The sequence below is a fragment of the Macrotis lagotis genome, chromosome 1 (genome assembly GCF_037893015.1).
Source record: "Macrotis lagotis isolate mMagLag1 chromosome 1, bilby.v1.9.chrom.fasta, whole genome shotgun sequence".
In the NCBI taxonomy this organism is placed as follows: domain Eukaryota; kingdom Metazoa; phylum Chordata; class Mammalia; order Peramelemorphia; family Peramelidae; genus Macrotis; species Macrotis lagotis.
This window is the reverse complement of record NC_133658.1, coordinates 139,962,493-139,975,864: the sequence shown is the minus strand read 5'-3', so window position 1 is coordinate 139,975,864 and position 13,372 is coordinate 139,962,493. Positions and strand designations below refer to the sequence as shown.

The 13,372-nt window shown below is 35.3% G+C and overlaps 1 protein-coding gene across 3 annotated transcripts in view; it reads right to left on the bottom strand.

Annotated features, from left to right (window-relative positions):
* The window catches only part of BAG4 (BAG cochaperone 4), a 45,386-nt gene that overhangs the window by 1,905 nt on the left and 30,109 nt on the right, over positions 1 to 13,372 (bottom strand). For all 3 annotated transcript variants that reach the window (XM_074208819.1, XM_074208820.1, XM_074208821.1), the window contains 3 exons: positions 9,495 to 9,602; positions 1,421 to 1,672; positions 450 to 737 (listed from right to left, as the gene is read on the bottom strand). In XM_074208819.1, the coding sequence (XP_074064920.1) occupies positions 450 to 737; positions 1,421 to 1,672; positions 9,495 to 9,602 (648 nt within the window). The remainder of the gene's footprint in view (positions 1 to 449; positions 738 to 1,420; positions 1,673 to 9,494; positions 9,603 to 13,372) is intronic.

Below are 13,372 nucleotides of genomic sequence, written 5' to 3'. Positions count from 1 at the left end.
ATGCTGAAAGGGCAACTAGGTGGTGAAGTGGATAAAGCACCGGCCCTGGAGTCAGGAATACCCGAGTTCAAATCTGGCCTCAGACACTTAGTAATTACCTAGTATGTGGCCTTGCGCAAGTCACTTAACCCCATTGCCTTGCAAAAAAAAAAACCTAAAAAAAAAATGAATGCTGAGGGGGGCAGCTAAGGTGGCGCAGTGGATAGAGCACGAGCCCTGGAGTCAGGAGTACTTGAATTCAAATCTGACCTCAGACATTTAATAATTACCTAGCTGTGTGGCCTTGGCAAGCCACTTAACCCCACTGCATTGCAAAAAAAAAACAAAAACTAAAAACTAAAAAAAAAAACGAATGCTGAAAACTATTTTTACGTGAAATTGGAAAAAATAAAAAATTTAAATTAAAAAAAGCAAACATAATAAAGAACAATGTTTCCATATTTCCTTACCTTGGAATCCTGGGTGGGAGGTGGAGGAGGGGGTGGAGGTGGGGGAGGAGAAGGAGGTGGCTGAGAGGATGCACTGCTGGACCATGAAGAAGTGGATCCTGACATAAAGTAATTCCCAGACTGAGCTGAGGGTGCAGCTGAAGAAGGCCAAGAGTAGCGTGTTGTCATTCCATAAACCCCAGAGGAGGTCCAAACTTGCTCTTGTGTTCGAAGGGGTGGTGGTGCAGGTGGTGGGACATTAGGATTTCCATCCCCATATGAGTAATGGGGGTGGGCCATTCCAGGACTCTAGGGTAAGAAGAGACACCCATTCAAAGCCAAAGCTACTAAAACTAAAATAATACTAAAATACCTGAGCAGCTTCTCCTCTGTTAAGAGTTCTGCACCAACATGAACTCTCATCAATTTTGTAAACTCTGCCAAGGAGGTTTAGTGGTATAGATGAATGAGTAAAAATGGCAGGTCTATGGCTTAATGCAGGATAAATACCAGGTTATCATGAATAACGTACCCATGCACTACAGTGCTCTTCTCTAAAAAAAAAGTAAATATTCTACCAACCACATTGTAGCACTGAAACAAAATAGTCAAAATCACAGATGAATCACAGAAAATGAAAGATGACAGAATCTTAGATCTCATTTAATCAAGAAAACTGAAGCACAGAGGGTCAGGAACTTACTCAGATTGAATCCAAATCTAATAGCCCTTCTTCACTGAACTGGATTGGCCTTTGGTGATAGTTCTAAAAAGCTCTGATTTCATGATTTTATAGGCAGACTAAGAAAGATTCCAAACAGTAGAACAAAACAACTACAGACTGAAAAGTTGTCAAAATACATAACCACTGTCAGGCACATTTCTAGTACAGTCTGTGGTATTTTCTAGTGTCATCACAAGTCCAAGAAAGCCATTCATTCCGAAGAATTCAAAGACACTAAAACTGGTTTCTCACTTATAAAACTGCTCACCTGTGACATAGGATAGCCTGGAACATGGCCCCTCAAAGGAGGTCCTTCAGTTTGACAGTCTTGCTGTGGATAAGTCCAACGAGAAACAGGGGTTGGGCTGTTGCCAGGGGAATGGTAAGTGCTTGGAACTTCTGTAGGATAAGGAGCTGGAGGATGTCCAGAAGAATAGTAAGTCCCAGAATATGAGGATGCAGCTGCTCCAGGGCCTGTGGGATATGGTGGATAAGCCCCATTTGTATATGAATCTATTCCCTGAAAAACAAGGAGGAATCACTAGTTTAAGAGTTCAGAAAGGATGATCACACCCAACCTGAAAAAAATTAGAAAAAGGAAAGAGCTAAAGATAATTGCAGCCAAATAGTTAGACAACCTTTTATGTATTTGACTTTTTCTAACACACACCTCAGCATCTAGTCTGAGTTAAGCATAGCATTTTTTAGGACCATTAGCAATGTCATAACAGGAAATTATGGTGTTCCTGTCAAAATGTGAATGTGCTATCAGAGAAGGGTCTCAGTGAAAGGTTCACAGATTCCAACATTCCTTCATTTTTGCTATTTATGTAATGATTTACAAGTAACAAATTTGGAAACTCCTAATGCTATTTAATGTAACTAAGAGACTCAAACAAAATGAAAAAAAATGCATTTTCTAAAGTTTTTATAGACTTGCAAACACCAGACATTCCAAGTTTCTTAATTGGTCTTTCCTATTTTGAAGCTATAATTTAAAGCAATCATTTCTAATCATAAGCTTCTTCAGTTATGTATGTGTACACACACACACACACACACACACACACACACACACAAACCCCTATAGCTTCTTTTAAATAGTACCCTTATATAAATACTTTAAAATATGCAAAAATGAGTAAAAATACTTAAACTAAGATCATAGGGTAAACTATTCTCTTGATTCTTTTTCAAAAATAGCATAATTTTAATGTCTGCCTAGATTTGTATTTTTCATATTTGTTGGTATTGATGATTTTATAATTCACTGCATTAGTTCCATTGCAATACCCCATTGTTTAAAATTTACTTCCAATTTTTTGTAATTTTGTGTACACTAATTTTGTGTACATTAAATAGGCCTTCTGCTATTCATTTCATTGTGTCTGGTTTGAGGTTTCTATGTAGAACACAAGGGGAAATATAGACAATGTAAAAATATAAGAAGTCAATGAAAATCTATTTTAAAAAAACCTAAGCATTATTAAATGACTATTCTATTCCAAGGACTGTACAAGGTGATAAACAACAAATTCAAAGACTAAGTATCCCTACTCTCAAAGAGTCAACATGTACATATAAGCATATATAAAACAAAAAAAATATTTAATATATACACACACACACACACACACACACAAAATAATCACAAAGTCATTAGGGAGAGAGGGTTTCAGCAGTTGGAGAGATCAAGTGGCACTTGAGTTGCTTCTTGAAGAGAGGAATTCTATGAAGCACAACTAAGGAAGGAGCATATTCCAGACATGAGAACAGTCAATACAAAGGCACAAAACACAGGTTATGGAGCATCATGTGTAAGAAACCACAAAGAGAATCAGTTTGGCTAGACAACCAGAGTGTGGAAATGGAATGAGAATGGAAAGGCAGTTGAGTTCTGATAAAGCTCTTATTTTTAAAATGTATAATGAATTGATTCAATTATATAAGAACCATTCTTCAAATGAAAAATGGTCCAAAGATGTACACAAGTAGTTTCCAAAAGAAATCCAAACTATTGGGGCGGCTAGGTGGCATAGTGGATAAAGCACCGGCCTTAGAGTCAGGAGTACCAGGGTTCAAATCCGGTTTCAGACACTTAATAATTACCTAGCTGTGTGGCCTTGGGCAAGCCACTTAACCCCAATTGCCTTGTAAAAACCTAAAAAAAAAAAAAAAGAAATCCAAACTATCAACAAATATATTTTGAAAATGCTTCAATTCAGTAAAATAAGAGAAATGCAAATTAAAGCAACTCCAGGGTTCCATTTCATATCAATCAAACTGGCAAAGTTGACAAAAGAAAAGGAATAACAAATATAGGGGCAGTGGGGAAAATGGCATATTTATAGATTAACTAGTACAGTCATTATGAAAAGTAATAGAATTATGCCTCCCTAAATCATAAAACATTGTACCCTTTGATCCAGCAATACTATTTGGGACCCTATATCCCAAAGAGATCAAAGAAAAAACTTCTATATATGCAGAAATATTGTATTTATGTGTGAGAGGAGCAATCTAATGGACACACACACACACACACACACACACACACACACACACACACCCCACCCCTGGTTCCATGGAATTAAAATCAAGCATAGCTGTTAACGAAAGGTGGAAGGAACAAGAAGTTCAATCTTTGCACCCCAGTCCTTCAAATACGAGCTGAGAAGTGTTCATTTTTAGTAGCAGAAAACTTGGAAACAAGGAATGGATGAATAAACTATAGTGCATTACTGTAATGCAATATCACTCCTGTGTCATAAGAAATGATAAACGAGATGGTTTCAGTGAAACACAGGAAGACATGTATAAATTGATGCAGAGTAAAGTGAACAGAACAAGGAGATCAATTTATTTAATAATACTATAAAAACAACTTTGAAAGGTTTAATAACTATTCATCAATCTAGAGGAAATGTGATAAAGCATGCTATCCACTTCCTGACAGAAAGGTGATGGACTTATGAATTAGACATAATTTTTCTTTTGGATATGGTCAATGAGAGAATTTATTTTACCTCATTACACCTATTACAAGGTTTTTTTCCCCTTTTTTTTCAATGAGACAGGGAGAAAAGGAGAAAATTTTCAAAGGGGAAAGAGAAAATTTTTAAAGGGAAAGAAAAAAGAGGAGAAAATAGATTAATTAGAAAATAGAATCAGTGTTAAAAATTATATAGAGAAAGTTACAGTTTATTCTAAAGGTTTAGAGAGTCAATGGAATTAAGTAGGGGAATGATTCAGGAAGACCTGTACTTAATAAAAATTCCTTAAATAGTGGTATAGAAAGAGGTAAGGAGATAAATTAAGGAGATCAAAAAAAGGTCAGTGAGGGTCTGAACAAAGGCAATGGCTGTGTATGCATAGAAAAGGGGTCAGGTGGGAAACTAGAGAGGAAAAAAAAAGAACATGATATGGCAAATGATGAGATATATGGGGTAAGAGGAAGGGGAGGCATGTTAATTCTGAAATTTCAAAACTGGAAGAATAGGCTGGTATCTTTAACAGAATTAGAAATTGAGGGGAGGGGGGTGATTTGGAGGGAAAGATAAATTGTGTTTTAGATATGCTGAGTTTGATCTCTTTAAGACATCCAGTTTGAAATATCCAACAGATAGTTGGTGATACAGTAGTGAAGCTCAGGGGAAAGACTGGAGATTATTAACTGAGGGAATGACAGGAATGAAAGAGCAGCAGGTAAGAAAAATAACTTTTGACAACTGTGTGGAGTACAGATTAAAGTAGGGAAAGAATGGAGAATCCAAGGCTGATTGATATTGTTTGCTAGAAAATACATCTGTGCAAAAAACAGACAATATTACTTACTGGTAAGAAGCATTCCTACCCTTGTTGGGAGCCTTCTATATATTAGAAGAATTATTTCCCACTTCCATACAGAATCCAATTTAACATTCACAAGTTGAATTATTCCAAGGATAAAAATTATACTCACTTATATCAGAAGATTATTGAGTCTCTCAAAAGACCTGTCCCCCATGACCCTTTCCTGACAGAAGCTAATCACTTTAAAGGCAGAAATCCCTTGGAAGAATTATAACCATATTAATTGACTAGCATCTTCTATATCAATTAATTTTGTTTGTTTTTGCAAGGCAGTAGGGTTAAATGACTTGCCCAAAGTCACACAGGTAGGCAACTATTAAGTGTCTGAGATCAAATTTGAACTTGGGTTCTCCTGCCTCCAGGGCTGGTGCTCTATCCATTGCACCACCTAGCTGCCCCCTCACTTAATTTTTAATTTCTTGTTTTCTTTCATTTTCATCCTTGAAACAAGATATTTCTTCTTATGTTCCCAACATCAACTTCAAAAATAAGTATCTACTTGGGCTTGAATAAGCTCCCTTTTCTCAATTCCACTCTACTTATAAAGAATACCCTGTAATAAATTTCTTTTGGAAACATCTTGTGCATGAACTTTCTCATTTTCTCTTCTTCAGAGCAGATACTGAATTATTAAATGATGATTCATTTGGGGAGTCTTAGCTGCTAACTGGAGGAACTGAAATAGGTAAAAAAAATAATCAAGTCTCATTTTAAGGTTCTCATAAACAAGAAATCTCAAACTGCCAGGGGTCCTAATTTACAATTGTATTGAATGCTATAAAAATCCTCAGAGAATGCTTTTTGTTGTTTTCGATATTTTCAACACATTCTCAATACTGGAATTGTTGGTAGAGAGTAGGATTTTTGGAGGGTTAACTTTTACTATGTATTGACAGACTGATTCCAAAAACATGCTGCAAGTTTGCAATTAGACTAGTAATAAATAAAATGTTTCTCCACAACTCCATTAGCATTGAGCTTCTTGGTTTTTAATTATTTTGTCAATTTGATAGTACTTTTAAAATGTCTGAATTTCTTGCAAATTAAAACAACTGAGATACCACCTCACATCTATCAGATTGGTCAATGTGACGAAAAGGAAAATGAACAATGCTGGAGGAGATGTGGAGAAACTAATTAGTGAGACACTAACGCATTATTGGTGGAGTTGTGAGCTGACCCAATCTTTCTCGAGAGAAATTTGAAACTACACCCAAATTGAATCTAGCAATACCATTACTAGAACTGTATCCCAAAGAGATCACAAAAATGGGTAAAAACCCCCCAAAGTATAAATTCATTCATTGCAGCTCTGTTCGTGGTACAAAGAAATTGAGGGATGCCCATCAACTGGGGAATGACTGGTGAAATATGGTGGAGAAATGTGATGGAACACTATTGTTCTATAAGAAATCATGGGGGGGGGCAGCTAGGTGGTGCAGTGGATAGAGCACTGGCCCTGGAGTCAGGAATATCTGAGTTCAGACCCCACCTCAGACACTTAATAATTACCTGTGTGGCCTTGGGCAAGCCACTTAACCCCAATTGCCTTGCAAAAACCTAAAAAAAAAAAAAAAAAAAAATCACGAGGGACAGCACTTCATGAAAGACTGGAAAGACTTACATGAACTGATGCTCTGTGAAATGAACAGAAGGAGAAGAACATTATGTACACTAATAGCAACATTGGGTGATGATTCAACTATGATGGGCTTGTTATCAAAGATAATTCTAAAAGACTTGTGTTGGAAAAAATACCATCCATACCCAGGTGAGGGAACTGTGGAGCTAAAAGGAGACCAAAGCTCATTATCTTCAATGTTTAAAAGTTATCTTATGTATTGTCATTTTTTCCTCTCTAATTTTTTCCTTCAGTTTAATTCTTCTTTCACAATATGATTAATATGCATCTATGTTTAGCATAATTACACATGTAGAGCTTATATTAGATTGCTTTCTGTCAGGGAAGAAAGGAAGAGAGGAGAAAAATGTAAACTCAAAACCTTGCAAAAAATGATTGGTGAAAACTACTGCTGCATGCTGTTGGAAAAACAAATAAATAAATAAAAATATATATTTTTTTAAGTTTGAATTTCTGATAATTTGAAAGTTTATAACTTTTCAATTTCAATTATTAACAATTTGCACTTCAGCTCTTGGAAACTTAGTTCATATCCCTTTACCCTTTAACCACTGTGGACTGGGAATAATTTTTTTTGATACTTTCTCATACATTTCATTTTATTAGTGACTTATAACACATTCATTTGTGAAAGAAGCTCTCAGACTGATCTTCCTAAACCACAGATCTGACCATGTTACTTTTCACTCTAAAACCCATTCAACTCTATTACCTCCAAGATCAAATTTAAAATACTCTGTCTAGCCTTTAAAACCCTGTATAATCTGGCCCTTTCATGCCTTTCCAATCTTCTTGCACCTTACTCCCCTCCACGTATTCTCAAGACAGTGACTCTGGGCACCTTTGCTGTTCCTTAGACATTCTATTCCCTAACTCCATGAATCTTTCCCAACTGCCTGGAATGCTCTCTTCCATCTTTCCAGTATCACTGACTACCTTCAAATCTCAGCTAAAATCCCACCTTCTGCAAAAAGTTTTTAGGGTTCATCCTTTATGCAACCCTCTGCAGATGACTTCTTCTTTGTCCTGTATAGACCTTCTTTGTTTTTTGGTTTGTTTTGCAAGGCAATGGCATTAAAAATGACTTGTGCAAGGTAATTATTAAGTGTCTGAGGTTGGATTTGAACTCAGATCCTCCTGACTCCAGGACCCGTGGTCTATCCACTGCATCACCCAACTGCACCTACACCTTCTTTGTATATTGTTGTTTTTATTCAACTTTAAGTTCCTGAAAATCAATGACTGTTGTTTTGCCTTTCTTTGTATTCATTTTATAACAAGTGGTTAACTTGTAGGTGTAATAATTTATCCCTGGTCTACCAAACACTGGACTCATCTGACAATACATTCCACTTCTCTAGACCCCATTTCTTTAAGGAAAAGGAAGGGAAATCCATTTGCTCATTTCTTTTCTAGGCCCAAACTTGGTCGACATAATTAGAGTAAATCAGAAGAAGAGACTTGGGCCTTTGCTCCAAAGCCAGTGTGCTTAGTAACACACAATGCAGCACTTCAAGGCACCTGACATGGGTTAGATTTATTGCCAGGCTTAAAGTTGAGAAGCTTCTTCATTTAAGGTTTGAGCAAGTCAGTTATCCTATGTTTTTTTTTTGCAAGGCAAATGGGGTTAAGTGGCTTGCCCAATGCCACACAGCTAGGTAATTATTAAGTGTCTGAGACCAGATTTGAACCCAGGTACTCCTGACTCCAGGGCCAGTGCTTTATCTACTGCACCACCTAGCTGTCCCTTATCCTTTTAATTTCTAATGCGAAGTTTGTAGTAGATGATCTATAAGATTGTTTTCCAGTGATAATACCCTGCAATCCTAAATATATTCCATGAAAGAATAACCTAAGAGTGAACAACTCTAGGTTGTTCTGCTACTTTTATTGACATGTTACTACCATTCATTTACCCAATGGGGTGAAAAAAAAATAAAGAGAACTGTCCACAGTGAAGGAGCATGGATAGGTTTGGCTTACAGTAATGACATTCTTTGATTTACTCAGTGTCATTCAAATGTAGTGGAGATAACATAAAATGAAACAGAAATTTATACTAAATGTGATTTCTCAGTCCCATACCCTTAGCATCTCATAATTTTCTTATTCCTCAATGAATAATCACTAATAATTATATTAAAATGTTTTGATAACAGAATTTTTCAATGAAAAAATAAATGCCTCAACATTGTCCTGAAGCCAGTTAAATTTAACTCTAAAGACTTCAATCTAAAAGGATTGTTTATAATGTGTTTAACAATAAATATTCAATCATCCCTATATATAAATTGTACTTGTTATTTTGATTGCCACCTTAATATACCAGCACAAGAATAAAACTTAATTGCTGTTAGCCAAAAGTTATATCGCATATTTCATTGAGAATCTAAATTTGCTTCTGAGCAGCCCTAACATTAATAAAATACTTACTATTAATTTGAATAGGAATATGAATGCCATACTGAATACAAATGAGATCATGTATAAGGTACTTCCCAATTTTAAAATACTATATAAATATCAAATACTACCATATTTTATATTTTCTATTTTTAGACTTTAACATGTAATACATTTTGTCTAGCACCACAATGGCTTCATCATAAGTATTTGTTGGATTGTATTTACTTCTGGCACTTTTTTTTTCTGTGACTACTGAAAATCTAGGAAGTCAATAATAATACCCTTTTACCATGTTAACACAGATACAAGAGAGAAAACCTATATTTCTAAAAGGACAAATAGAATCTCAAATCACAGATTTAGTGTATAAATTATTTCAAATAGGAAAAAAACTCCATTTCCAAACCTCTATCAGAATTCACCACTCAATTTTTAACTGTACCTGGCCTTGCAAATCTTGTCTTCCAGGATATGTGCTGGGGTATGGAGCCCTGGTTGGGGTAGCTGAATTCCAGTAGGTGGATCCGTAGCTAGGATACGGGGACTGCTCCTGGGGAAGAAAAGAATTAAATAAAATTCTTAAAATACTATGATTCGTTTAATAAAGAGGTAGATCTAGATAAATCTTTTAACTCAATAGTTAAAATCTAATCTTAATCAAAATATAATAAAATCCTGTAATGATTCTATCAAATCTACTGAAGATAACTACAGCAAAAGTAGAAAGCAAAGTCCTGATATAACAGTGACTCACTCCATCATCAAAATGATAAGCTTATGTCAACACCACTCCCCCAATACATTAAATAACCAAAAGAAATAATTTCAAACCACAAAAAAAATCAGAACTATTCAGGATAGAGATCACAGTACCTTTTCCAACATCTAGGAAGGCTAGTTGCAATATCAAATACTCTGGGACCAACTGACATTAATTCTAAAGTTCCATTTAAAGCACAAAACAAATCCTTCTATAATAGTAACCATCTAATTCTTTGTGCTTTACTTTAGATTAACATTCCTGAAGCTTGCTGCTGGCTGCTCACAATTGTTTAATGTCAGGAACTGATGTGGAACAACTGGCAGACCTTGCTCCCAGTTGTACACATACACTGTAGTAGCAGCCACAATAAAATTTCCAACACACATTAGTGTTGGAATTCACAACAAAAACAAACCACTAAATAATAGCTTAACTAATACAAGAGTGTCATTCACACTGGCACAAGTGGACAGAAAACCAGCCCTGGAGTCTGGATCTGGCCTCAGACACTTGATAATTGCCTATGTGACCTTGGGCAAGTCACTAACCCCATTTCCTTAAATAAATAAAATTTAAAAAGAGTGTCACTCATTCCCCAAAGATTCTCTGAATATCTAGTGGGGATATTTATTTCAATATGGGTACTAGTTTGACCAAAAACTTTTAACATTTATTTCCAGCACTAGGACTACTTAGATCTGTGATTCAAACTGGTATGGTAAACTCCCACCTAAACTCAATCTAGCTAATGTGAGTCAGATAGGCCTTAAACTGAGGACTTTCTTCCTACAAAGTCAGTCCTCTCTTCAGAACCCAACACTGTTGTTGCCTCTTTGACTGCAGCTTCCTAATGAAGCTGTCTATATGTATTTTTCTAACACCTTGGTACAATTGTGATACTTGACATTCAGATAACATTACAAAGTGTCCAGGTGATGAGAAATAATGGGATCCCATAGATGGAAAAAACTCTTAGTATGTGTACAAAGCAGAGTAACAGAAGGGATCCACATATTCAATGCAATTCAACAATCGGTGATTAAGCCCCTAGAAAAGTAAGGCACAGTGCCTTCAATATGGCAGGAATGAGACCATTATTAAATCTGAATACAAAGAAAGATATAGTTCCCATCTTCTGTAAACTTAGAAAAGAGAATTAAAAAGGCACAAAAATAAGTATAACACAAAGTATAACAAGAGAAGGATAAAAAGAGATGTAAACAAAGTGACTGAGGAATATTTAAGGAGGGTGAGCTCATCGGTGACTGGGGAAAAAAGGCAAAGATGGAGAAAATAATACATGATCTTTAAGGAAAAGAAGGATTGTTACAAGGTGAAATGAGGAAGGAGGGTGTGAATTCTAGACACAGTTAAGGACCAGCAGAAAGGAACAGAGATGAAGAACAGAGTCCAAATTGGCTATCATTGTGAATAAAGTAAAATAAGACTATGCTAATAAAGAATAAACATTGAAGAAAGCCCTTGCCTTTAGATTACATATAAGATAAGGTAAGAATACATATAGATTACAAATAAGTAGAAAGATAGTAGAAGACTTTAAATGAGAGGCAAAGGAATTTGTGTTTTATTATCTAGGTAACAGGGAACAATTGAGGATTTTTGAGCAGAGAAGTGACAAAGTCAGACATAAAATAAATTACTTTTGCAATGTGAAGGAATGTAAAGACTACAGGCAGGACTGCTGTTATCTAAGGACCACCATAGGAATTTCAGTATGGAGAATCACTAACAGGGTCGCCACCAATTGAAATTTTTCTTATTAAACACTACATAAATATTAGCTACTATCATTATTATCTTAGCAAAGCAATTTAGGAAGAACCATTTTAAGGCATGTGAGTAGTGACATCTATAAATGGAAAAATGCCCACAATGATCTTTTAAAAGGTAACTTTACCATTAAAACTGAAATCATTTTCCTAGATAAACAATTTTTAATTTCTGACATAATTGTCAGAAGAAAACCTCAGATTTAAATAATCAACATCCATCCTTTAAGAAAAGTAGCATAATCTCTTATACTTTATGTTTCTTCCTTAAGGATATGATTTCTCTCCCATCACACTCAATTTGGATCAAAGTATACCATGGAAACAATGTAAAGACTGGCAAATTGCCTTCTGTGGGGGGTGGGGGAGGGAAATAAGATTGGGTGAAAAATTGTAAAACTCAAAATAAATAAATTTTTTTTTTTTTTAGTTTTTGCAAGGCAGTGGGGTTAAGTGGCTTGCCCAAGGCCACACAGCTAGGTAATAAGTGTCTGAGGCCAGATTTTGAACTCAGGTACTCCTGACTCCAGGGTCGGTGCTCTATCCATTGCGCCACCTAGCCACCCCTTTTTCTTTTTCTTTGTTTTAAAGATTTTATTTATTGGGGTGGCTAGGTGGCGCAGTGGATAGAGCACCGACCCTGGAGTCAGGAGTACCTGAGTTCAAAATCTGGCCTCAGACACTTATTACCTAGCTGTGTGGCCTTGGGCAAGCCACTTAACCCCACTGCCTTGCAAAAACTAAAAAAAAAATGTGGCATAACAAGACTTAAGGATTTCACAGCACATTAAACATTTTCAGTGATTTAATACAATGTGTTTGGGAAAGAAAAATAAATGTGAGTTACGAGGGGTAAAGATCCTCTTTTATAATGTTTTGGGGAGGAACTAAAAGAAAATTAAGAAATTAGACCACTTAGCAGACTTCAGTTTAATTAAAAAAGGGTAATTATTATGAACTTTTAGATTATATGTAATCTAAAGGAGAGATATTAGAGGGTTTTCTTCAATGCTATATCTTTATAAGCAAAAAGACCTGAGTTCAAATCCAACTTCAGATACTTGGTTTGCATGTGTTCCTGAGGACATTTGCCTCAGTTTCTGTAAAAATGGAGATGATTAACAGCACTTATCTCCCAGAGTTTCCATGAGGATCAAATAAGGAAATCATAAGGCACTTGGCACAATGTTGGACACTTAGTAAGCACTGTATACATGTTATTATTACTTTGTATGTACTTAACATTTTATATACATTAAAAGAAAATAAACTCCCTAAGTCAGGAACTGTTTTGGTTTGCTATTTATTTTAGAATCCAAAGTACCTAACTATAGGTCTTTACTTAAGGGCACAGAATTTTTATTACAACCTCTGGGTTAGACATATCTAAAAGTATTAAGTAAAACTGAATAAAAGTCCTAGAACACATATGAGAAGCATTTCAAAGAATATTTAAAATACCAAAATGACTAAAGTTAATTTGCAGTTTCAATGTTATCATAGTCAAACTATTAAAGAGACAGTTTATAAAATCTGATAAAATACAAAATTTATTTGGAGAAACAGAAAAGCTAGGTTTTTCAAGAGAAATAATAAGAAAAAAAGGAATGAAGGGAGAATAGCACTTAATAAACTATATTACAAAGCAATAGCTATCAAGACTATTTGTACTGGTTTAAAAATGGAAGATCAATACAAGAGACTAGACAAGTAAAAACTCAGAAATAATGGAACTCAATAACAGTATTCATTAAGTAGAAAAGACTA